The sequence below is a fragment of the Rhamphochromis longiceps genome, linkage group LG5 (assembly GCF_057381845.1).
Source record: "Rhamphochromis longiceps isolate RC_006_pf linkage group LG5, R_longiceps_female_GT1.1, whole genome shotgun sequence".
Classification (NCBI taxonomy): Eukaryota; Metazoa; Chordata; class Actinopteri; order Cichliformes; family Cichlidae; genus Rhamphochromis; species Rhamphochromis longiceps.
The window spans coordinates 20443004-20469675 of record NC_140561.1 but is presented as its reverse complement, the minus strand read 5'-3'; the positions used below and the strand labels follow the sequence as shown (position 1 = coordinate 20469675).

At 40.2% G+C, this 26672-nt stretch overlaps 1 protein-coding gene across 1 annotated transcript; it reads right to left on the bottom strand.

Annotated features, from left to right (window-relative positions):
* Nucleotides 1–1016: 1016 nt before the first annotated feature.
* Nucleotides 1017–26229, bottom strand: crbn (cereblon). Its single transcript, XM_085406502.1, has 11 exons — nucleotides 26111–26229; nucleotides 25739–25851; nucleotides 25402–25604; nucleotides 23986–24135; nucleotides 19975–20137; nucleotides 15889–15951; nucleotides 15703–15787; nucleotides 14273–14388; nucleotides 11102–11166; nucleotides 7921–8052; nucleotides 1017–6503 (listed from the first exon to the last, which is right to left on the bottom strand). The coding sequence occupies exons 1-11, from the start codon at nucleotides 26181–26183 to the stop codon at nucleotides 6320–6322; spliced, it is 1347 nt and encodes a 448-aa protein (XP_085262628.1). The 5' UTR covers nucleotides 26184–26229; the 3' UTR covers nucleotides 1017–6319.
* Nucleotides 26230–26672: the final 443 nt, after the last annotated feature.

The following is a 26672-nucleotide window of genomic DNA, read 5'->3' as shown; positions in this document are numbered from 1 at the left end:
GCCTGTGAAGCATGCTGGGACTGCATTTCTGCAACTGTTGTTGAGTTTTTTGTCTGAATGTGTGAATTCCTTAAAGATACATCATGGGGGGAATTCAGATGATTTACTTTCATGTTTTTTATTTGGTTACACATTACCGTTTGGTTTACTTCTTTCTATTTAGTCACTTTGTTAGTGTCTGTTTGCCTTTATGTATCTACATTATTGTGATCAGCCAAAGATCTCCTTTGTCTTTTGTCTGCTTTGTCAACTTTGGGCACTTTATGTCACTTTATCTTATCTCGGCCTTAAAAAAAAGTCAAGTTGTTTAATTTTATGTTGCATTTAGTTTAGTTTTTGATCTTTTTGTAAATTGTTTTTCACATTTTGGGGGTAGAGTAAAACTTACATGTGCCCTTCACGCTGCATAAGCAGAAAAGGAATCCGGTGCATGTCCTCAAACGATGTCACTTGAGTCTGCATGGCACAGGCGGAAGAATGGAAGTTTTAAAATAAACAAGGAAGTTAGAGAAGCGTGAGCTTGTTAGGCATATTCTTATAATAATCAGAAGACTGGGGATATATGCTTGAACCCAAATTAGCTGATAAAAGCAGAATGTTTAAAAAAATCTTCATTTTGACATGATGGCATCAAACAGCCGCTGCAGATTTGTCTGCTGCACATCCATGATGTGAATCTCCTGTTCCACCACATCCCAAAGATTCTCCATTGGGCTGATACCTGGTGATTTAGGTACTCGGTCATGTTTAGGGAACCAGTTTGAGATGATTTGAGCCATCAGACAATGGGTACAGTGTGGTCGTATAAGGATGGATGTGGTCAGCAGCCATACTCAGGTAAGCCGTGGCATTTAAACAATGCTCAGCTGATATTAGGGGGCCCAAAGTGCAAAGAAAATATTTGATACCATACCAGCAGCTATCCAAGGTGTTGTTTACACTAAATTCTGACACTACAAATGTCACAGCTTCTTTTTTCCCCCCAGTTTTCTGTTGTCCAGTTTTGGTTTGGTGACAGAAGAGGCACCCAGTGTGGTCTTCTGCTGCTGTAGTCCATCTGCTTCTAAGTTGGACCTGTTTTGCATTTAAAGATGCTCTCCTGCATACCTTGGTTGTAATGAGTGGTTATTTGAGTTACTGTTACCTTCCAATAAGATCAAAGCAGTCGAGCTATTCTCCTCTGATCTCTGGCATCAACAAGGTGTTTTCACCACTACTGGACATTTTCTGTTTTTCTGACCATTTTCTGTAAACCTGAGAGATGCATGTGTGGGAAAGTACCATCACTTCAGTAGTTTCCGAAATGCTCAGACCAGCCTGTCTGGCACCAACAACATTCAAAGTCATTTAAATCTGTCTCCCTTCTGATGACCAGTTTGAACTTTTGCAGGTTGTGCACCTGCCTAAATGCATGGCATTGCTGCAATATGATTGGCTAATTAGACGTGTGTTTAAAAGTGCTGAGCGGGTGTACCTAATAAAGTGACCTGTTAGCATATGTGTAATATATATAGATAGATAGATAGATAGATAGATAGATAGATATACACACACAACACATACATACATACACAGGTATATATATATTTTTTACAATATGAAACTTATGTGAGAATAAAAACCTCACTTTAATTAATAATAATGAGTCAGCTGTCATCAATTTGGACTAATTGTAAAAAAAAAAAAAAAAAGTACATTTACACTTACTCAAAAAATAATTAAAGCACTTTACCAGTTAGCCTATCAATGAGTATCTACATTTATATCTAAACAAATTCCAATAGAGAACTGTAGGGAGGATTTTCTATATTTACGTGATTTTTGTTGACCACAAATCGAGGAACGACTTTACAGAAACTGGTCGCAGACGACTAAGGAAAAAGCACCACCTCATCATCCCTTTCATAAAGGAGGAAAGAGAGAAACAAAACAACTGCTAAAGCCACAAAACAAGCTGACCAATATGCAAACAACAGTATGCTAAATATTTGTTTTCTGTGGTGTAGCAGTTTAAACATTTTCCTAACAAGCCTCCCCTCCTGGGAGGACACACAAATCCCCTGGGGGTTGCATCTGGAAGGGCATCTGGCGTAAAAATCTGCCAAATTAAATACTGCAGAGGTTCCTGCTGTGGTGACTGTGAATAATTTGTTTTTGTTTTGAATAATTTGTTTGTTTGTTTTTCAAATGGTCATCGTACGGTGCCTTCCATTTTTCGTATAAAAATGAATGAAGCTGTCTAATGTTTTACAGAGAAAAACAGGGGGGCAACATTCATGACAAAAATCATACTATGAGAAATATAGTATATGTAAGCATTTATTCTTGGAGGCATGGGTAAATTTTACTTATGGGACCTGTATTTTTGCTCAACTTATGTTAAATTCATAATGACATAGTGTAATATTTCATGTGTTTTTGTTCTGAGGGTGTATTAACCTCATTTAAGACCTGATAATGACCAGAAGATCTGGGATGAGGTGTTTTTACTTTTTAACCACGACCATAGGTCACGTAGTCCACGTGTGAAACCAAGTGAACATTTTTTTTTTTACTATAAATGCTCCTCTCCGATGGGCCCTCACGTTCAAGACCACAGTGGCTGACAATTCTCCGCTCCCATACATGGACTGATTAGATTCTCACACGTGCTACAGAATATCAATGATCCTCCAGCCACTTGCATCTGCATAGTTGCACGTAGTCACATCTGCATACTGCACGCTGCAATGAAGGCGCATGGTAGTTGGTTAGCTCTACCTGCATGTTACAGCTCAGCAGATCATCTCAAAAACCTCCCACAGATGTCCTCTTTAGACAAACATGAGACAAGAGCTACTGCTTGGAACCTGCGTGTTTATTTAAATTTGTGGTACAACGAATGGCTTGGTGAAACGAGCAAAGGCTTTTGCAAACAGATGATTTATCCAGTGAAGCATCCAGGTTATAGTTTTTAATATGTGAGTGTAAATCAGACGGCATGGCAAACACTCAAATCAGTTATATGATGGAGAATGTCATCAAAAGATCACAAGACAGTCATTTAAATTTCTGAGCTCCTCTCAAAGCGGATATATCTGCTCGACGAAACAAAGTGTTTTGATATGAAATATGAAGATTATGAGTAAAAGCTTAAAAAATAAATACTCGGAAGCTCACATTTTCAGATTTTTGAGGGAACAGCAATAATATGAAGATTGGTGATTGGATTACATCTAGATAAACTATTAAATAACAAAGGTATTTCCCCACCAAGTATCAATACAACTCTGTACACTTCATGTTTCAGCAGTAAGAATAACAAGGAAGAAATTTGAAATTGTAAGTTGCTCCCCTTTAGAGAAATAGATTCTTTTTTTAAATTGGCTTGTTAGTTTTTTTTTTTAATGCTGAGAGAAATATGACATGTCTGTTAGAAGAAAGCCCAGAACCAGCTGCTGGTTAGGTTAGCGTGAAGACTGGAAACCAGTGAGAACAACTAATGTGCCTCTGTCCTAAGGCCAAAACAAAAAACAAAAAAAAAACAAAAAAAAAAACTTTGTACCATCATCTCCTTTCTTTAAGGTTTAATAGTTAAGTAGTAATATTATGAGCCTCTGCCTGATTGAACCACTAATCTTGCTTTTCAATTTTTGAGTTAAATTACTGTCACATACAAGCAGTTTCCTCCAGCTTTCTGTTTAACAGGCAGTGGATGTGGCTTAAAGTGGCAATAATTACTTTAAATCCTCATTAAGAAAATGTGGATTACATAATGTACACATTTACACATTTGCCTGACAAGCAAACAATCCCTGGTTAAATCCCAGGAGGAGAAACATATCCCTTTGGGGTTGCATAAGGAAGGGTATCAACTGGAAGTCAAATATTTGGTGGCCCCCTTTGACTGATGCAGCAGCTGAAAGTAGCTATTACAATGTAGTGGCTATCAGAGGCTCCAATGATAAAAATTCTATGACTCCATCCTGAAAGAGCAGAAAGTATACTTGATTTAAACATGGCCAAGCACCTTCTGTCCCTTAAAGGACTTCTCCCGTTCCTGGGCAGCTTCTGTCTCATGACGGCTTTCTGGAAGACCTGTTTGGATCATTTGTACATCATTTGAGGGTAGGTGTAGCCAAATTTAAATGGGATATGTTCCTCGAATGTTTGGCACCAGTTCGCGGAGGTCTCTGGCTCTCACTGGATGAAATCGTAAGCAAACACGATGTTTCACCAAAACCCACAGGTGTTGCATGTGGTTTTAATGTTCGTCTGCAAATACTTCCTATACACTAGCCCAACTTGAAGAAAAATTGTGGCTTGAATAAATTAGCTGCAGAGCTGAGACAACTTTTACTGTGAAGGTGAACTTTCTCTATTTCCTGTCTGTGTCACACTCAGACACTTAAATTCAAACTACAACCACAGCAATATGCTAGCAACCAAAGCAATCACAAGGAGATTTTGGTCAACTAGTTGGCAGTTTTTCTCCTGGTGCCTGCTGGTTGCCATGGGGTCACTGAATAGGCCTGCACAACTGGATCTTTAGCAACCACTTCCCCAGCAGCTACCATTAACCCCCAGCAACCACTCTTAATCAGTTAGGAAATGCTCATTTTTCCCTTGTAACTGGTGGTTGCTAACCAGTCTGTAGATGCGCATACTACTATAGCTTACACCAGGCAGCAATAATAGAAGACTGCAGAACAACCAGAGTAACAATCAAGGGTAGAAAGAAACAGGGGGGGGGGGGGGGGGGGTAAACAGAAAGTGTTGCAGTTTTTGCAGCATTGCTGGAAGGGTAGAGGGGTAAAGTTAAAATGTATCTATTGCCAGTTTAATGTGATCCACAGACATGAACAATGTTTTCCTCTCTCAGCAGAAAAAGTGAAGAAAAAGACGCGTTTATCCAAAAAATGTTCTCTATCCAAAAACATGTCATCAGACAAACATTCGAGATGATTTCTCATTGTGTTACTCAGCTTACTCATAAAAAGATAATTTCCTAACAAAGAATCAGCAAAAGAGTTTTGCAAAAAAATAAATAAATTAGACTCTACAAACAGTCGGTCGACAGCCATAACAAATACTGCCCCAGTTTTACCGTACATAAATACAGACGTGAGCCATTACCCTTGCAACAGAATCCTGAAAACTGTCACCCTACAAACCCAAGAGAATATTAAAATAATAATAATAATAATAATAATATTAATAACTCTTAAATCTTATCATCATTTTGCCTTTCTGAATCCGATTCCTCGCACTTCAAAAGACACCGAGCTGGAGCGTAGGCACACCATTTTAACATACCACGCGTGAACAAACTAAAAGAAGGGTAAATGCTCCTCTTGCTCTGTCTCAGTGGGCTTTGACCTTTGATAAACAGTCTGCCGCAAGGCACCAATGCATCGCTAATTTTCACTCGTGCAATCAAAGATGATGCTCGTCTCCAGATGGGATAATGAGTCTCTAGTGAATACAAAACAGACACAGATTATATCAGATATATTACACAATATCATTATTGTCACTTCAGTTTCTTTTGTTTCGAACAAAACAAATCCACTGTGATAACAAATTGCAGTTTCACCAAACATCAATGAATATGTTAGCTTAATTTCCAACCTTCTTGCATACAAAAATACATCCGCTGTAATTCCAAAATTCAAAATATCTCCTATCGTGACAGATCTACACATACATGAGTGCACTCTCTTTCTAACAGTTTTCTCCACCGGTCTCTCGCAGCTGATAATAATATTAGAAATCCTATCTGAGAAACTCACAAAGGATCTGAATGCTAGACTATTAAATTACTGTGTGCGGATTTTACAACAGCTTAAAGTGGCCATCGCAGCTTGCCGACGACATCTCAATTTTAGCTGCATGCAGCCAGCTAAGACAGAGGAGAGGAGGTGAAGGTAAAGAGTATTATGCATTCAGCGTCCCCCTGTGGGTCTGTGTGTTCTTCTATTTGGAAAACAGCTGGAAAGAGGTGCAGATCAGGCAGCTGCATGCTGGGATCTTAACCACATATCATGGTCTATTCTGCAAGTCTCAGTTTGACTCTCACTCTAACAGACTGCTTTCAACCTCGACACTGCCTCCGCATTTTAAGAACCTTTTAGAATAATAATTACATCCAGCCTGTTCAAATATGCACTTAAAAATTGCCATCTGAAGGCCAAAATGACCTTTCTGCTAATATGCTGAATTTGTTGCCAGGGGTGACAGGCATTGTAATTGAAGAAACTGCAGCCAGACAGTGGCTAAAGATGCAGACTGTGGGAAGTTTGCAGGAATTTTCTGAATGAGGCAAATAGATGGTCTGGTATCACAGACAGAAGAGGCGAGAACCCTCTCTGCCCTCCTCCCCTTCACTCTGTGGGATACGAGGGAGCATGGCTGAACGGGTCAGACCCCAGAAACGAGGTGGAGACAAGTCCTTCTTGGTGGCTGTGAACTTCCAACCCATGTGGGATCCGCAGGTTCGACACTGAGCAATCGTCCAGGCGTACCTGAAAGCAATTAAAGTGCCACATTTTCACATTTGTGATCAGTAGTGCATACAGTACTGTGTATACTTTTGGCACTTTGCTACAAGCAGAAAGCCTGAAGAACTGTTGCTCAGGACCACTTTAAAAATTACAAGGAGGTCCGGCTCTTTGGAGGCAAGAAAACAATGCAAATAAAAAAATAAAGTGCAACTTAAGACTTATGCACTGTACTCTATTGCCGCATGATTAGATGACTTCCAAGTTCCAAGTTAATGCCAACACAGTCCTCCCTGTGAGTGTGCCATAAGAATAGATTCAACGATGTCTCAGTAAAAAACGCGCCGAATCACATGTACAGTAAAGGTGAAACATACAAATGAAAACTATGTACAGAAAGTCAAATATACCTTGAATTCACATAACTAAGAAGTTCACAGTATTACTCTGTAAGCCCAGAGTCAAAGCAAAAACAAAACAAAAGCAAACCATGTCTCAAGAAACTTCTAGAATAACTCTGTATTATACTGGAGTAGCCCATTTTATCATGTGGCAGAAAAAACATAAGTAGTGGTTTGCAACTACAGAAACTGTTGATTTTGCTCATCTGTGTATCAATATTCAGAGCATGCACAGCTGCTGGAGTTGTTTATGTGTACATCTCTCAGATGAGTCGGAATGAGGTCAGATCACGTTTGCACTGAAAAGTAAAATTGATCTAGAAGTCATTTGTGTCCAAACTCATTCCTCTTAAGAGTGTGACTGTTTTTGTCTGCGACAGAACCAAATCACAAGTCCCACTCTGGAGTCTGATTCGCCTGGTCGAATCTAAACCTCAACTTCTAAAACTCTGAAACAGATTCTTACAGGTCTGTTTAATTCTGTTATCATTCACCAAATCTCTCACAGTGTAGTTCAGCGATACAACCTTAAAAATATCTTAAAATTTTAAAAGAAAAACTGACATTACTGTCAGCATAAAGTGCTTTGCACAGGTATCATGTTGCAGGAATTTAAATTGGGTTATTTAATTACTAAATGAGCCCAGTGACAGCCTGATGGCCTGTCCAGGGATTACCCTCACTTTTGCCCTATGGCAGGTAGGACAGACTAACACCCTGTGACCCTGAATGGGAAAAGCAGGAGAAGAAGGATGAGCGGATTATTAGTGTAAGTAATTTGGAGGCTTCACTGACTGCAGAATCCAAGATTGCACAACCTGAACATGCATAAAGAGATGCACCATTGATAACCAAGTTGACACAAAGTACAGTACAAAGCATTTTAATTTCAGGCACTGAGCAGTGTCACAGCAACTTGCAGCTACACCAGATGCCATTAAATTCTAAGCCCTGGGCTGTGAGGTATCAAGAGATGTGTCTCTTACTTAAAACATCCATTTATGGAAAGCACACTCATGCTGTATGCTAAAAATATTTACCCTGGAAACCAGCTGTGCAGCGTAGATGGCCTTCCAACCAGGTTAAGGTTGTTGGCTTTGTAGACAGTCAGCGTTTCGTGGACGTAACCGTGAGGGTTGACGTACGCAGCCATGGGGCCGTACAAGGACAGGCTGCAGAGAGAGGCAGAGAGAGAGAGAGAGAGGCAGGTGGAAAATGTGTGAATTCAGTAAACTGTTGAGCCAAAACAAAACATCATGAAAGCGAGACACTGAAAATGAAAAGGGGAAACGGGCTTTAAGAGGTCTAAAATTGAAAATGCCAAAAAAGTTCAGCTGTGCTCATCATTTTTATATTAACAATGAAGACAAATTTTCTGTCTTCATCGTTTCCTTCTTAGAGCATTTTAACTCTTTTGGGTAATGTTTTCAGTGGAGCTTCTTAAGAACTTTGAATCTCATCTGTGCTATTTTCAGCTAAGCTAAAAATGCAACATAAAACTGCAGGCGTACGCATGACTCACACAATTTTAAAAACTGAATGCTTGACCACTAGATGGAAGGACTTTGGCTCTGATATACCGTGAAGGCATTTTACTGGCATGGTTGGTATCCACTTCCTGCCTTAGTGGGAGAAATCACCTCTCTCCTGTTGGTCATGATCTCTTTCAGAGTGACAGAAGAATATGAAAATAACATGAATCTTATGCTAAGACCTTAGCACCACCAGATAACAACCCATTTGGTCTGATTACACAGTGGCATCATTAAAACAGGGAGAGAAAAAAAATGAGGAAATGTCTTTTAGAGGAGTGGTGTTCATCTCCAGGACCAGTGAAGCTGTTATGTTAGGCTGAGGTTAAGGCTTCTTATGATGGGGGTTTTTTTTGCCTTTATTTGTCATCTACCTTTAGCTGGAGGAGAACATTTGCTCCTTTTCATGGAGCTAAGAGTGAAATTTGGAAACTCAAAAGGACTGCGCAAAAGTTTCAACTCATCCCTGGAGAAAAATGGGAAGAAAGTGCAGTGATTTATTAAAACATGTGCAATGATACAATGAAATACAGTATCTAAGGTAAAATAAGAGTTTGTAAAATGAGCTTGAAAGTCAATATTTACTATGATCACCTTTATACTTCAACACAGCCTGAACTTACTTATGAAAGCTTTCTTCTAATTTATTTAAGGAGTCTTCAGGAATAGTTCTCCAGGCTTCTTGAAGGACATTCAAAGAGCTTCTTTGACTGTCTTTTGTTTGTGCTGTCAAGATTACCCCACACTGTTTCAATAACCTGGAGAGGCTAAGCCAAGGCTGATATCGTTCCATTGTGCATTTTTCAAATTTGGATTCGTCTTTCAGACTTTCCGATATTGTTCATCTGCTGATGTTACTTCAGCCTGTCATTTCTTCTTTTGTCCTGTCCAGTTTTCCTACATTTCTTTAAGGACAGACCATAGACAATGGCAGGTTTTCCTAATATCTCTTTGCGAATCACCTTGTTGGTGCAAAAAAATACTATTTTATGCTGTAAACTGTATTATCTGTGGCATTTATTATAGAGTCAACAAAAACAAATGTGATTAAATTATGTGTTTTGTAGTAGGCTGACAGTAACAAAGTACCTAAAGACGCCATTTAAAATTGGTTGTTTGTATTACGTCTAGACACAATACTGGTTCATCACTTGAGCTAGGTGTCTTTTTTATGCTTGAATGATCCATAGGTCAGTGTTACGTGGCTTAATAAATAAAAACATTCCTCTCAAAATGGTCAGTTACAAGGTTTACACTGAAACGGAGTGAAAATGTCGAACGGAAAACTTCCAAAGACCTTCAGAAAAGCCTGAAGAACTATTGCTTAAAACAACTTGAAAAGGTTACAAGAAAGTCTGGCTGCTTGGAAGCAAAATATAAAGAAATGAAGATGACTCGAGACTTTTGCACAGTACTGTAAGTGGTAAAATTGTAAATTGACTGATTCTTGTATAGCTCTTTTCTACTCTCCTGGAGTACTCAAAGCGCTCTATACAACATGCCACATGCACCCAATCACACCCATTCTCACAAGCACTTTCTCTATACTGAGTGCTTCCTAACTACGGTCACGCACATTCATACTCCGATGGATGCATCGGAGAGCAACTTGGGGTTGCTCTCCGATGCCCAAGGACACTTGACATGCAGACTGGAGTAGCCAGGGATCGAACCACCAACCTTCCGATTAGTAGGTGACCAATTCTACCGCCTGGCTGCTCTACCGCTACAGCCAGGCGGTAGAGCAGCTCCTGTACAGCGCTAAACCCACACCATGAATAAGGTTTGAAGTATCAAAAGCCAAACACAATCAGAAATGACGCATCAAAAGACATTTTGATGTCCCACACACACAAACACACTAAGTATAATCAGCCCCAAAAACTTCATTTTCAGTCAGTCTTTAAAGCGGTAATTTGGTTACATTTAATGTACTTCTGCTCTGGCATTGAAAGAAGATGCATTAGCACCATACAGTATGTAAATTCGTCAGAGGCAGTGCTTCAACTATTAGTCTGCTTGCCTCTCTCACACATAATCACTCACTGACTCAAAATATATGGATGACAAAACAGAGAGTGCACTTTTCTCGTAAACCCCTAAGAATGTTCTGGGCAATTTCATGACTGTTCAAGGTTTTTTGTGTCACTGTTGGACAAACAGATTAACCATTACACAGCAAACCGTCAGAAAATGACATTATATAACAGTGTGCATATAAGAGAGTGCACTTAGACTGTGTGAGTGAGGAGGTGTAGAGAAGCACCACTTACTTTCCTGATGTAATCCCAGAGTTTACGTAACTCTCAGACAGACAAATTGGTCTTAACTTTGACGTGCTAATAATTTCAGTGATTACAATGAAGAAAAAAAAACAAGAAGAACTTGGATAATAAGACCTAATAAAACTGTCATAAACCTCCACCCCCAATTATGCCAGCTGCTCCGGAAACAACTCAAAAAACTATAAAAGTCTACTACACTCCATTATTGTTAAAAGCAGGAAAAACTGCCGACTTGAACATGGAAATCTGTGAAATCTGTGAAGTTGGTTACATCATCTTTTATTCTATTACTGAATCCAAATTTCCAGTGATGTGAGAAGGATGTTACTAGTGCTGAGACGGAACCACTATGTGCTGATCACTATCAACTACTATTTTAACAAAAATCAAAAACAAGCGCTCACCTGAAGATCTCATTTTTTGTGGTGATTTCCGTGTCCTGGCACTGTTTACAGCACAGCGACGTGCACTGAGGAGGAGGAGAGAAAAGAGGGTTTTAACAATATGTATACATGTCACATATTTTCAAAGCAAAGCGTCCACTGTTGAGGCTCATTGAGGGCGTTATATTAATCATGCCATTCGTCACGCTTCCACAAATGCGACTCAAAACATGGCCCGAGCTCAGGTCACGTCAGTGTCGTTGGTGAGAGGGATTATTATCCTCAATCAGAAAGAAGGGACAACAGATAATGGGCAAACACATTTAACGAGCACTTCACAAATCAAGCTTCAGCTTCTGATTCAACACAAGTGCGACACACTGATCACTGTTTATATAAACATGCCTGGAAAATCATTAACATTAACTTACCATCCTCCTCCTGAATCAGTCATCTGAGCTTGCTAACCAATTAGATGTTTGTTTGTTTTTCTAATTTTACTCCTTATTATTTGGATTTGGCTAACTGACTAGAGCCACACCTTTTTTTCTTTCTTTTTTTAAAACCATTTTTCATTCACAACATAGAAAACATGTTAGTAAATCAGTCTGTAAATGACTAAGAACTGACGAGAGGAATGTTGTCCTATTCTTCTCCGAGTCATTTGATGTTACGTACTGTATGTTTACACTGAGGAACAATTTGTTGCAGATTGGTGAAGGCCAGCCCATCTTTACTTCTGAGGAACTCTACCTCTCTAAGGTGCTTTTTTAAAAAAAATGTTATACCCACTCATGTTACTGGCCTCTTGTCAATTTAATTCATTAGTTGCAAAATGATTTCTTTTTAGTACCTTGCTTCCTTTCCCAGACTTTTTTGTTTTCATCCCAGCTTTCAGAGACATGGTGCTGCCATCAAACAGCTTAACATATCCTCTTACCCCAAACGGTCGCAGCAGATGGCCACCCCTCCAGGCCAGCCTAGTTCTGCTGGAGGTTTCTCCGTGTTAAAAGGGAGTTTTTCCTTCCCACTGTGGCCAAAGCGCTTGCTCATAGGGGGTCATATGATTTTGGGGTTTTTCTCTGAATTTATCATTGTAGGGTCTACCTTACAATATAACGCGCCTTGAGGCGACTGTTGTTGTGATTTATATTTAATATTTTTAAGTACCTTGATTGCAATCTTTTTTTTTTTTTAATTTGTTATTAGATTAAGACCCTGATATCATAGTGTGAGCCACTACGATATCAGATGTGTTGTCCATTCAGAGAGCCGCCGGTCATGGAAGAAAGGTGAAGAGCATATCAGGATGATTTGTGATGGAAGTAAAAGGAAAGGTGGCAGTGAGATCGGGTGTGTCATATACAGTTAGGTCCATAATTTGTTGTAATTAAGCACCTTTACACCACCACAGTGAGTTTCAAATTAAAGAATCAAGATTGTAGACTTTGAGCTTTAATTCCAGACGCTTCAAGTCCTGCATTAACTGTGTGGGGATTTCAGCCATTTTTATACAGTCTCCCATTTTCAGAGACTCAAAAGCAACTGGAAAAAAAATTACATAATTTGAATAAGGAGCCTAAAGTCTAAAACTCATGAAGAAGACTCTTGATTGGAGAACCTGACAGAACCTGACTTAGTTAGATGATCTTAACTTCCATATATTACATATACTTTATTTCTCATTAAATAACGGGGAAAAGGCTTCAACTAGCCTTGTCAGTCAATCGTCCAGTTCATTTTGTACCTCTGAAAATGAGGGACTATGCACATAAATTGCCAAAATTCCTAAACAGGTAATACAAAGCTTTCTGTAAAAAACCTTTGAATGAAAGCTAAAACGCTGCACTTCAATCACTTCAATCTTGAGTATATAAAATCCACTATGTTGGTGTACAGAGGCAAAATGACAAGAAATGTCACAGAAACTTATGGACTCAATTGCAGGTTCGAGATAAAAGGTCAGGAAGCAGAACTGTAGGTAGTTTCTCATGCGAAGGAGATTTACACTGGGAATGAAAATGATGGACAGGATTAGGAATGAGCATATTAGAGGGAAGGCTCAGGGACAAAATGGAGAGGAAGGAGAAATGATGGTTATCTTTAAGAGAAGGTTATTAAAGTTTGAGCTTCTGGGCAAGAGGGGAAAAAAAAGAAGGCACAAGAGGTTTGTGGATGTTGTGAGAGCAGACAGTCAGGTGCTGGACATGTGACAGAGCAAGACAAAAAAGACTGGGAGAGATGAAAATGGATGATCGACAATGTGGAATCCTAATGGGAGTATCTAAGAGAAGAAGGAGTAAACAATGTGTGTTTGATGCTGATGAAAGCCCCGTGAGGGCGTAACCCGTCTCCGTATTAACCAATACGCTACACAATATAGGAGCTTTAATGCAACTCCTCTCCTTCCCTTCTTTGATTTTACTCTCATTAAGCACTCACACATAGCTTTTTGTCATCCTCTTCAGATGAACACAAACAAAGTAGCTATTGCTGTTCTCCACTGAGCATGTGTGGAACATGTCTTCCTGTGCTCAAGTATGGCAATGACTGAAGAGGGCCTGAAGAATAGTCTCTGTAAATAGCGGAGCTGACTAAAGGGATTAGAAGAACAGCTACCAGACCAGAGATGATTTCAAATCATCTGGAGTGGGAGTTAAATGTTTTTGCCAAATGTAACAATTATGAAGCAATTTCAATCGCAGCAAAGTGATGAAACCACTGACCAGCATAAGTGTCCTTACTACAAAGCCATACTGCTAACACGGCTAAAAACAACCTGTGACTGCTTTGGCCCACATGACTGAGTAAAAGCAGATCTACAGTGGCCAGAGTGCTTTGTTTTGAGTTTTTTTCTTTAATTGAAATATGGATAGCTCTCTTGCTGTGTCCAACCTCTCCTTAAAATCAGATCAACCCCTTCAAGGTGACAAACAGCTGATGTTCACTGCATGCTAAATACCGGTCCATTAACCTTAAATGCTGCAATGGCTGCTTTTGACTCTGAAAACTGAAATATTGCAGCACTAACACATCTGTCAGCCCCCGTCAGACATGGTTAAATATAACAAGACACACCAGAGGGACACTGTGTGCTCAGTAAAGCACAAGTAGGAATCTTATCACTGCATAAGACAAATTATGTCTGAGGTTTGGGGCAGGTCAGCGAGGCTGTTGGTGACTCTTACTTACCCGATCCATAATGTCTAGCTCACAGCGAAGTCTCTGGATGGCGCTGCCAATCTTTAATAGCTGGAGCCGCAGAGCATCATCTATGGGCAGACAGGCTGCTACTCTGTAGGAGAAATCTGACAGAGCGTAGACAGAAGGACAAGAGAGCGATGAAATAAAGAGGACAGAAAGTACAACGAACACAAACAAATTGCGAGTGTGCATGTTTACATACAGATGAGGACAGAATTATTAGCCCCCCTAAAAAAGTAGTTCCCAATAGGGATTGCGTACCATATTTTACTTTGCACACAGAAACAAAACAATTTCACAAGAAACAGAAACAATCAGGTGAAAATTATTAACCCCCCTGATGCTAATAATCTATTGCGTATCCTTTTTTCTGGGTAACACCTTGCAGATATTTGTTGTGGTTTTCACACACGTCTTCTGAGCAATCCCAGCCCATTCTTCTTTGGTCAATCTCCACCACCCCCTCCTCCTTCTGGTCTTCGGTACACACCATAAATTTTCATTCAGATTCAAGCCAGGGCTTTGTGCAGACTAGCCAGTAATGTTCACTTTGGTCTTCTGATAGCAATTCTTCACCAGGAGCCATGTATGTTTTGAGTCACTGTGCTGGAAGACAAAGCAATGACCCAGAACCAGTTATGCTGCTGACTGCTTTCTTTTAAAATCTCCATGTCTTTCTTCTTTATTCCTTCCACCTTGATGAGATTCCTAGTTCCAGATGCACCGAAGAATCCCTACATGATACTCCGACCACCATGTTTCATTGTGGTGCTCTCTGGGCTGTCCACCGCTCTTCTTCCTCCAGATATAAGCAACGTTTCTGTGGCCAAATAGTTCTGCGTAATCTTTTTCCAGGTTGTCTTTAGCATATTTCAGTCTGGTTTAAAAGTGTCTTTTTCTACAGAAGTGGAGTTTTTCCCCTTCAGCAACCTTGCAGTCCATTCCTGTGCGGCGTTCCAGTGAGTGTCCTTTGATCCTACAATTTCTGACTTTGCTAAATCATTTACTAGTGTCTCTGCATTTTGTTCTGGGGTCTTTAAACACATCTCTCACTAGTTTTCATTCCAGAGCCTTTGGAAGCCTTTTTGGCTTCCTGCCTCTGCCAGGCTTGCTCTGTATTAATAGCTCTCTTTGAATTTATTATTGATACGTCTCACTCCAGTTCGTGACTCTCAGAAAACCTTGTATATCCATCTCCTGCCTTGTGACCATCAACAATTCCTTTTCTTAAATCTAAACTTATTTTATTTTATTTTTGGAACAACACTTTCTCAAGTGACATTCTGCAAAAAAACTAGTGTGTTTAGAAAAGCTAAGTAGAAATTCCCCTTGACTTTATCACTTTAATAATAGGGGAGGTAATAATTTTGTCTGCATCTGTACCTGTACCTTCTGGAATAAAATCAACATAGTCTGACCTACTGCATTCGCCGGGAGGGAATCATCCTTCAGATTCTCATCCCATTCATGAAGCTGTTTCTTCACCCTGTTCATGAGCGACTCCTGTGAGGTGAACCACCAAAAGCCGAGAAATCTTGGTTTATATTCATTTGTGTGTCATGTTTATATATAGAGGAGGAAGTGCCGCGGGCTGCAGTACTTACTGAATCATAGAGTGCGTAGACCCAGGGTGGCCATGGCGTCAGACTGGCACAGTGAAACTTTCTCTGTGGTCAATAACACATGTATCACTTAAATCAAATCTAATCTGATGATTATGGAAGCAACACAAGATCCGTCCCTTTGTCATATAGAGAAGTAAAAGTAGCATGTTCCAGGTCACGGTTTTGCACATGGGCTACTTTCACATCCAGTGTTAATGTCACCTGCACAGATACCTTAACATGTCATCTACTTATTCTCCTTTAACAGTAGACATTAACATTTTCTCCTACTAAAACAATCTAACACCTGCCAACACATCTGCACTAAGTCACTTTCTCTACTGTTTTTAACTGTATTGATTTATTTCACATCTTTACATTATGAAACACATCAGCTGCAACAACTAGTCAATTCATGTGAGTGAACTGGATTAAAATGAACTATGTACTAACTAAACACACCATAGGTTATATGTACAGGTTGTATTTGGAAATGTCAAACAATAAAGATTAGCATGCCCAACTCCAAACATGCTGAACCATAAAAATATCAAGCTAATTCAGCACTCAGTTAAATGTAGGCAGTATTTAATATTACAAGACAGAAAAAAGCCGCTTATCTTTTTTTTTACCACTTACAGTTTATGGAGGTAAAAATCCCAGAATTTTTGGACAATGACACATTTTTTGCAATTTTGCCTCAGTACTTCATCACAACAGATCTGAATCAGACAATCAAAATGCGTTTGAATTGGCAGAATTTCAGCTTTAATTCAAGTAGTTTTACTAACTGCATTAACAGTTTAGGAGTTAGAGACGTTTTTATCTTGGGTTTTTTTTAAATTGTTTTTAATAACAATTTTCAGGGGCTCAGAGGTAATTGGACAATTGAATGTTAATCAGTATAATGGGCAGATAAGGTCTCTTCCCTCGTTGGCGAGATGTTGTTGGAAGTGAGGGAGGCCATCATTAGACTGAAAAAAGTAAATAAACCTACGAGGGACAGCACAAACTTTAGGTCCAAATCAACAATCAAAGGCCTGAAAGACCACAGACGACCCCTACCAAATGATCATAACCAAATTAATTTAATAGCAACATCTGACCAAGTCAAGAACACTCAGTGAGATACAGTTGCATCATTGTCAAAGTCTACAATTAAGAGATGACTTCATGATTGGGAAAGGAGGATTTACAAGAAGGTGCAAACTACTGGTTACACTAAAGAACAAAAACACTGATAATCGCCAATGGTATGACTCACCCTAGTAGCAGAGACACCTGTGGGATCAATTTCAAAACCCTACATGAACTTCTTCTTGTGTTACTGCGTTTAAAAGATTTTCAGAAAACTTGACCTTGGGCTCAAACTCAAGGTCGTTGAGATTTTTATTAGCTGCACCCACTGTATTAAATTCAAACATTGTGATAACTCGAGAATGAGGCATTCACAAACTCACAATCATCCCGCTAACTGTGATGACGACAATACCCCTTCAGCCATAAGAGGACAGATTAGACTTTCCCAGAAAACATCTAAAGAAAACATCTAAAAGAGCCCGCGTCGGTCTAAAATAAGTTCTTTGGACAGATGAACCCAAGAAGAACTTGTACGAGCTAGGAAGAGAAAAGTATGGAGAAGGAAAAAAACAGCCCTTGAGCCAAATCAAAATACATCTGTGAAACATAGTGCAGGAAGTGTCATGATACAGGCATGTATCGTTTGCCAGTGGAACTGGACCACTAGTGTTTATTGACGATGTGACTGCTGATAGAAGCAGGAGGATGAATGACTGATAAAAGTGTACAGGGCTATGTCTGCTCAGATTCAACCAAATCCTGCACTTCACACTGCAAATGGACTATGACCCAAAGCATACTGCAAAAGCAAGCTGAGATTTTCTCAAGGCAAAATATTTTAGATATTCTTCGGTGGCCAAGTTAGTCACCTGATCTCAACCCAACAGAGCATGCTTTTCAGTTATCAAAGACAAAACTAAAGGCAGAGAGAGCCAAGGTCTAGCAGAGGATCTCAGGGGAGGAAACAGCTTTTGATTATGTCCACAGACTTTCATCAAGTATTAAAGACATTCCATGTAATTAACATTATGTTAGTTTGTCCAATTACTTTTAGGTAGTTAATGCAACATTTTAGGAAAAATTGTGATTTGATTTAAAATCTACTGTGGTGGTGTAGAGAGGCATAATCTTTTTTTATGTCACTGTCCAAAAACCTTTGGATCTAACAGTATAGGATTAGGGTGGGATTCAGTGAAAAGGATTCAGGTGAAAATGCTCATTTTGCTCATGATTCAAATGGAAACTTCACCACATATTTCTAGTAATTCTTTGAATGTATTTCAGGTCTTCACTTTCACACAAAACTAGACTTTGATTATTTAGTTGGTCCGCGCAGGACCTGACAGCTCGAGGGTCGTCAGGTCCTGCGCGGACCAACTGTGTGGGGTGATGGAGCACCTCTTCAACCTGAGCCTGAGGTTGGGAAGAGTCCCACAGCTCTGGAAAACCTCCTGTGTTGTACCAGTGCCAAAGACTTCACGCCCCAAGGACCTCAACAGCTACAGGCCGGTGGCTCTGACATCCCACCTGATGAAGACCCTGGAGCGGTTGGTCCTGGCTCAGCTTCGGCGCCTAATAAGCTCATCACTGGACCCACTTCAGTTTGCCTACCAGCCTGGCATTGGAGCGGATGATGCCGTCATTCACCTCCTACATCGTTCCCTCGCTCACCTGGAGACCGCTGGAAGCACTGTGAGAATCATGTTCTTTGATTTCTCCAGTGCCTTCAACACCATTCTTCCCTCGGTTCTAAAGGACAAGCTGGTGAACTCTGGAGTGGACCATCACCTCACTACCTGGATCCTGGACTACCTCACCGACCGACCACAGTATGTGAGGACTCAGGGCTGTGTGTCGGACAGGGTCGTCTGCAGTACGGGGGCCCCACAGGGAACGGTTCTGGCTCCGTTCCTCTTCACCATCTACACTGCAGACTTCTCCCACAATTCCACCCAGTGCTTCCTGCAGAAGTTCTCTGATGACTCTGCAATAGTGGCAAAATAGTGGACAGCTACAGGTACCTTGGTGTTCATCTGAACAATAGACTGGACTGGACTCATAACTCAGACGCCCTCTACAGGAAAGGGCAGAGCAGGCTGTACCTGCTGCGGAGACTCAGGTCGTTTGGAGTGGAGGGCCCACTCCTGAAGAAATTCTATGACTCTGTTGTGGCTTCTGCTATCTTTTATGGTGTGGTCTGCTGGGGCGGCAGCATCTCTGCTGGGGACAGGAAGAGACTGAACAGGGTGATCCGAAGGGCCAGCTCTGTTCTAGGATGCCCTCTGGACCCAGTGGAGGTGGTGAGTGACAGGAGAACGGCGGCTAAGCTGTCATCCCTGTTGGACAACATCTCCCACCCCATGCAGCAGACTGTGACAGCACTGAGCAGCTCCTTCAGTGGGAGACTGCGGCACCCACGGTGTGGGACGGAGAGATTTCGCAGGTCTTTCCTCCCCACTGCTGTCAGACTCCATAATAAAGACTTTAACTGATCAAGCACACACATCCATACATATGCAATAACACTAAGTGCAATAATCCTTTCTGTCATCGTTGTATTTTTACTCAGTTGTATATAGCATTTGTATTTGTATTCTATTTTTATCTTATTGTATATTTATTTTATTTTATTCTACTGGATATAGTATTTTATTTTATTCTATTCTGTACAGTTGTGTACTGTATTTATTCTTATTGTATTCTAATTTTTGCCTCATAACTTTTGCACTGTCCACTTCCTGCTGTGACAAAACAAATTTCCCACGTGTGGGACTAATAAAGGTTATCTTATCTTATCTTATCTTATCTTATCTTAAACAGGCACCGACTGATCTGATGTTTTACTGAACAGTTTCTCAAAGTGGAAAAATACATTTTGCATCTTAGATGAGGAAATTCATCTTAACTTTCTTGTCACTGTCATCTGATTCAAACATCTCCAAAAGTAGAAACTGTTACTTTTAGAAAGCGCACACAGATTTCACGTTTGTGCATGATTCTCTGTACCTGTTTGTAGTTATTCCACCAGCACTGAGCCTGTTTGCAGCTCTGACTTGGAGGTTTGGAAGAAGGGTGCATGTGGAGCCTGGACAGAGGCGTTAGCTGCACAGCGGAGAGGGGGTCTGGAAGGATTCGTTCTGGAAGGATCTGCACTTTAGCCTGTTTGATCCTGAGAAGAGGAACAAAAGCAGACAATAACAAAGACCCGTGACACAAAAGAAGGGAAATGTGAATGATGACAGCAGAATATGAGTGAAACTGAGCAGGCGAATAGTAGATTAAACAAATGGTGCACTGGCCAAACGCTACATTACAGGATGTTTGGATCATTGAGGTGATCACAAAAAGGTGCCATCTGGGTTTTTTCCTCACTCGACAATAAGAAATATTTTGCCAGTGCCCGACACAGATTATTCTCAGTGAACTTCGTGCAGAGAAATACAAAGCAAAGCCAGACCACAGAGAAACAAGAAACGCTGCCTCACAGCTGTAGGGCTAAATCCATGTCTGTCCAGACTTGACCTTTTAATCTGATCTAAAATATAATTACTAAGCCATTTCATCCCTTTACACATCTGAGAGACATTTTGTCATAGTCCCCTCCCAAAAAAAAGTAATAATTCAGACTCAAATATCAAATTATGAGCTTCCACATAATGAGCTTGGTGCCATTCTCAAAGAGGGGGGATAAAAGTCAACAGATTTTAAGGGTTTGTTAACTGGGGTGTAATTTCTGTAGCATGATACACATTTTGTTTATCAAACTATATAAAATATTGGGAAAATGCACAGACCTCTGTCAAATAAGGTAACACAGACTCACTGTCTCTACTGGATGTGACTGATAACCCTCCACCTCCACCCATGAAAGGCAGATTCTTATCCCTGACACACCCTACAAATATTTCCCTCTGCAGGAAATCTTAGAAACATTACAGGGAGGATGTTTACTGAAATAGAAAGAATAGACAGAAAAAGTACAAAGTATATTTTAATTTTAAACAAGTCCGAGCTGCAGCCTGTCAGCATCAACGGGGAGTGCGTGGAAAGGGTCTCCAGTTTCAAGTTTCTGGGTGTGCACATAGACACAGACCTCCAATGGAGCTCTAACACCTCTGCGATCTTAAAGAAGGCCCAACAGCGTCTCCACTTTCTGAGAATCCTCAGAAAAATGGACCTGAAGAAGGAGCTGCTGACCGTCTTCTACCGCTGCTCCATTGAAAGTGTGCTGACATATTGCATCGGTGTGTGGTTCTCCAGCTGCACCACAGCACACAGAAAGGCACTCCAGAGGGTCATCAACATGGCCCAAAAAATCATTGGACATCCTCTTCCCTCCCTGAAGGACCTGTACAGCACTCGCTGTCTCAAGAGGGCACGCAGCATCCTACGGGACTGCACACACCCAGGACACCGGGTGTTTAAGCTGCTGCCGTCTGGCAGGAGGTTCAGGCTGCTGAGGTCCCGAACAAATAGACTCAAGGACAGCTTTTACAACAGGGCAATAGCCCTGATCAATGTAAATAGCTGACCTGACTGGATACCTCCCTGGACTTTTTAGGGGGAGGTAACAATGTTTAAAACGATAACAATAATATTTATATTTATAACAAGGTGCAATAATAATTAATGTGCAATAATAACAGTGTGCAATACACATACACTTATTCTTCTTTTTTATACTAAGTTAATATACTGTGTTGTGTTGTTTGTTACGTTGTGATGTGTCATATCGGGCCGTGTTGTGTTATATGTAGTGCCGACGTAGGACAGTTTTTCCAATTTCATTGTACTACTGTACTATGTATGACTGTGCAATGACAATAAAGAGTTATCTTATCTTATCTTATCTTAAGAGAAAGAGCAGACTGCATGTAATTGAGTGATTGATTAAATGCTGTATTTTCCAAGAGTCACAACAGAAGGTCAACACAATCATGGCAACCACTGTATGTGTATTATATAACCTCAATTAGAGAAAAGGAAAATGCCTTAATAAAGCCTCATTTTTATGGACAGTATGTGCCGATGATTTCCAGGGAGGATGTGGGTTAATATGATCTATTACATGACTTCAATAGATACATCTTTATCAATGCTTCCTTTGTTTTCAGTCCAAAAAGACAATATGCTTTGCATTTACGCAGCTGCACTGAACTCTGGAATAAGTCAGAAACGTAAATCTGTTGTTGCAACAGCCCTCTTCACAAATTTCAACATGTGAGGATGATTCTAGAGGCGGTGAAAAAAAATATTGCAAAAGCATAGTATTGTGATTGTGATTTTGTGTGGTGATATTGTATGGATCTGGAGACACTAAATATTGATATTTTATTAAATACAATTAAAATACTCTGGGAGTACTATGCACGAGAGGGCATCTCATGCATCATCATCCTGTGATAATGTTAGCCAAGTAAACTTACATTATATAAGATAAGAGATAAGATAAGATAGAACTTTATTAATCCCTCGGGTGGGTTCCTCTGGGAAATTCGACTTCCAAAAAAAAAGCACAGCAACGACCAAAGTTACAGTTACAGAATTGTTATATATATATATATATATATATATATATATATATATATATATATATATATCATCTCAACCGAAAAACCATCCAACACTGGACACGCTTAGCTTGACAAAGCTACTTCCAAATTAAAAGCAAGCTAATGACTCAGTGACGCAAGTAAAAATAGGACTTATGGTGGCGAGATGGTTGCCCAGAACTTGAGTGTTGCACAGTCATGACCACTTGTGCAGTCATAAGGCAAATGCACAGATCACCCAATAGGAGACAACCTTTCTGCAAACAGTCACATTCTGATTTGAACTGACTGCAGTCACTCACAGAGAGATTGTTAAAGGTTTGCACAGACATGCTGTCTAATTTATAAATGCAGACAGTTTGCCATCAGTCTGAATGAGTCTTTGTCAATGAGCACAACTCGAGGGGACTCGACACAACTGGCTGTCAGCTGGTTGTATTCTGGTTTTGTTCCAATGGAAGAGGAAGACTGCTGAGCATAAATGTAATAGATAGATGTGAATTTCAGTTTATGTAGACAGCAACAGATATGCAAATTTCAATGATTTACCATTGAATTATTAGAAACAGACTGCGTGTACTTGCCAACTTGCCCCATTCAAAGGTAGACTGATTACAGACTTTTAGTGATAAGTGTTGTTATGTTTGACAATCTCATTTTGCAGCAAAAAGAAAAAAAAGAACTAAAATGACATAACATTATCTTACTGGATAAAAGGGATACTTTGCAGTTGATGATAAATTGCAATATACAGTATGTTATTAAAATACACAACATTTTGCAGAATGTTCAAAATCATAATAATCTCATATTGTGTAGTCTGTTTACCACCTCTTGGTAATATAGATAGGTATAGAGCTGACATCACCTCTACACATCCACATGCACATCCGCGCGATGCTGAATTGCTGTAATCTCTGGTTTCCACAAGCAAATGTTTTAAGAAACTACATTTCTTTTAAGTACATCTATTAGAGACAGCCTCCATGCTACTTGTTTTGAAGCAGTTTGTGACGCAATAAAAACCTGTGTTTCTAGTTGATTTTATCAAGTGTTAGATTGCCCCCTAGTGGTCAAATACTGTGTGACCGTTGACGGTGTGTCTCTGTGCCATTATTGACATAGTTTTCCTTCTCATCTAAATGTGTTTCTGACTAGTTGTCCGGCTGAAAACCTGCAGGTATGCAACTCCTGTAGAAAACAGCTGTCTCACTAAATGCAAGAAACAAAGTTTCCTTTTTTTACTGCAGAAACTCTGAATTAAACAAGAAAAATGTTTTGCACCCATTTTCTGTTCCACAGCTGGCTGCATTTTTTTCCTTTGCATATATTTGATTTCATTTGGCATTTTTTAAGGGTTATGTGTGGCTTTGTTGATTTGTCGCACATCTTTGAACCAGGGATTGGCAGTAAGAATTCAGCCCCCACCTTTGGTTTAATACTTTATGAGGGAACTTCAACTTACCCATCTGCTTGAGTTCTTATCTCGTGGACCTTAAATCGCTGCCTCCCTATAGCCTTCACTTTGACTGTTTCAATGCCGTACTCCTGCTCCTCTCTGTATGCATAGATTTCAGCCGTAGTTCCAAACTCTGCATCCGGCTCACCTGTATCGCTGCAGACACACATCAGATGCAGAAATTGAAATGAAATGCTGAGAATTATCCACCAGTGACCCACAAGAAACAGTTTACATAAAGAAGAGTCATGGAAATTTGCAGCTGTGGTCACAAGGTTACACACACACTCAACGTGGACATGAATGCCATAGTAATTTTGGCTTAAAAAAACAACAACAACAAAACAAACAAACATTAAAACAAGAATTAGAGTACACAAGCCTGAATTTATCTGGGATTTTCTATAACCCATTTTCTATAATCCACAGAGGATCTGCCACTCTTCTTGGCAGAATTGTTAAGAGTGCGTTTCAATTCATTGATTTCCTGGTATGGACCTGGCTTTTAAGTGTTGTTTACAAGTTTTCAATTGATTTGAGGTCTTTAGAAAGACCATTCCAGAAGCTTTTACCTGCTTTAGCCATTCCAAAACAAGTTTTTGTGTGTGTTTGGGATCATTGCCCTGCTGAAAGATGCAATTCTATACACGTTTTAACCATCTAGCTGTGAGTGAGTTAAAGTTGAAGAATTTAGAGGTGGTACACTTTCATTATTTCATGTACTTTGTGCCATGTACCAGAGCCACAGGCAACAAAACAAACCTGGACCATGATGCTATCACCACCATATTTATGCAGCTAGTACTGTGTTACTAGGTTTGCAGCCTCACCTGACGCCAGTGTCAGGTAAATAACATGTGACCACACCCTCATGCAATCACCTGAGGTGCAGGAAAATCTAAACACCTGTGCCACCATAACAAATAAACAAAACATAAACATTCATTTTGGTTTTATAGTGAGGTCCTTGGACTTTCCCATTGTTCTAAGTATTGGTCAATCCTGGGAAAGAGACACTACCAGTTGTAGTCAACCGTGATCAGAAATGAGATATTAATAGACCTAAGACTTGTCAGGTTAAAAGACACTGCATAACCTTCACATATTTGAAGATTTAAGTGAGTGTGTGTAAGCCAGAGTGTATAACTTTAACCCTCCATGGATTAGAGAAAATCCAAAAATAATTTCAAACTTCTGATATATGTTTTACAATCATTCAACCCTGGGGGAAAAAAACAGTTCAAAGACATCATTAAAAGCCCAAAATTGCAGTGACATTCATGCCTATGATGAGTGTGTGCAACCTTCTGACCACAACTGTATTTTCTTCAAATGAAAACAAAAAAATGCTTTCCATTTGTAGGAGTTGTGCATCTTTCCATGATTGCCAGCATACACAGAGATTTTAACAGCATCACACACCTGTGTGCGAGCACAGCAAAAGTGCGGTCTCTCTGGATGACGCTCCTCATCATGCTGACCTCCTGCGGCCTGAAGAGCTGCAGAGGCAGCGTCTGGCCCGGCACCAGCATCACAGCTGTGTGTGGCAGCACGGGAATGGTCTGACAGCTGTCGTCATCGTGGACCGTACGGCCATGAAACTCCTCCATGTCTGAACCCAGGTACTGGCACACAAAAAGGGGGTTAGATTAACACAGCAGCTGCAGAGAAACTAAAACTCTGAGAAGGATCACATGCATGAAAGCAAATCATGTAAAAAAAGATGTTAGAATAAGAGGGATTGTGATGCATGACTCACTGAATGTGATGTGGGAAGACTAGGGTCAAAGGTGATGATGTTGGGCTTTTCTGCCTCCTCACTGTCTCGATCTTCGGTCTCCATGTCATCCTCCTCTTCCTCCTCCTCATTGTCTGTCACAGCGCACAAGTGTACACAGAGAGGCTAAGTTAGGTAGCTCGTTGACAAGCCTTAGACGTAAAAGCTTCACCTTAATAAATCGCACTGATGGCATAATTGAAAAGAAAGCGAAAGCAGAGGGTTGAGACAGTGAGAGTGATCACTAACAGTGGCCTGCTGTGGAGGTGTGTTAGCTAGCATTTAGCAGGAGGAAGAGAAACGCACTGTCCCGGTGAAAACACCGAGCAGGCTTTCGGTCAGCTTAACGGGTACCTGGTAAGAGCTGTAACTGGTTCCCCATGTTGTCGTTGGCGTTGTCTTCCCCTCCACCCCTCTCGTCAGCCATATCCTTGTGTTTACAATACTAAGTCTTCTTCTACGGCGTATCAATGTGCAGGACCCGGTGGAAATATAGCGCCCCCCGGCGACATCGCTACATAATGTACACTGTTGAAATGCCATTTTACTACGGTGGCCCCGAGGGGCCAAACGAAAGCAGAATAAATGCAGCAAAAGCATAAAAAAACACGTCGGGGGAAAAAATAGAGAAAAAAGGAAACAAATTAAAAAAGAAATTAGAAATAATAAATAAATACAATTTTTTAAAAATGGCTCAAACGCGACAGCCAAAAAGTAAAATTTTAAAAGTAATTACTGGGTTTTATCTCACTTATTTGTGCAGCGATACAAATGTTCCAATGACAAAGATCATGAAAAAGTTCAATTTGGCTGCATGTCAGCAAAGTTATCTGACATTAGTGATGTTAGTTAGTACTTAATGCAGGTTCCACTTGCTTTTAAAGCTTTTACTTTATGATGCACGCCATTCAAAGAT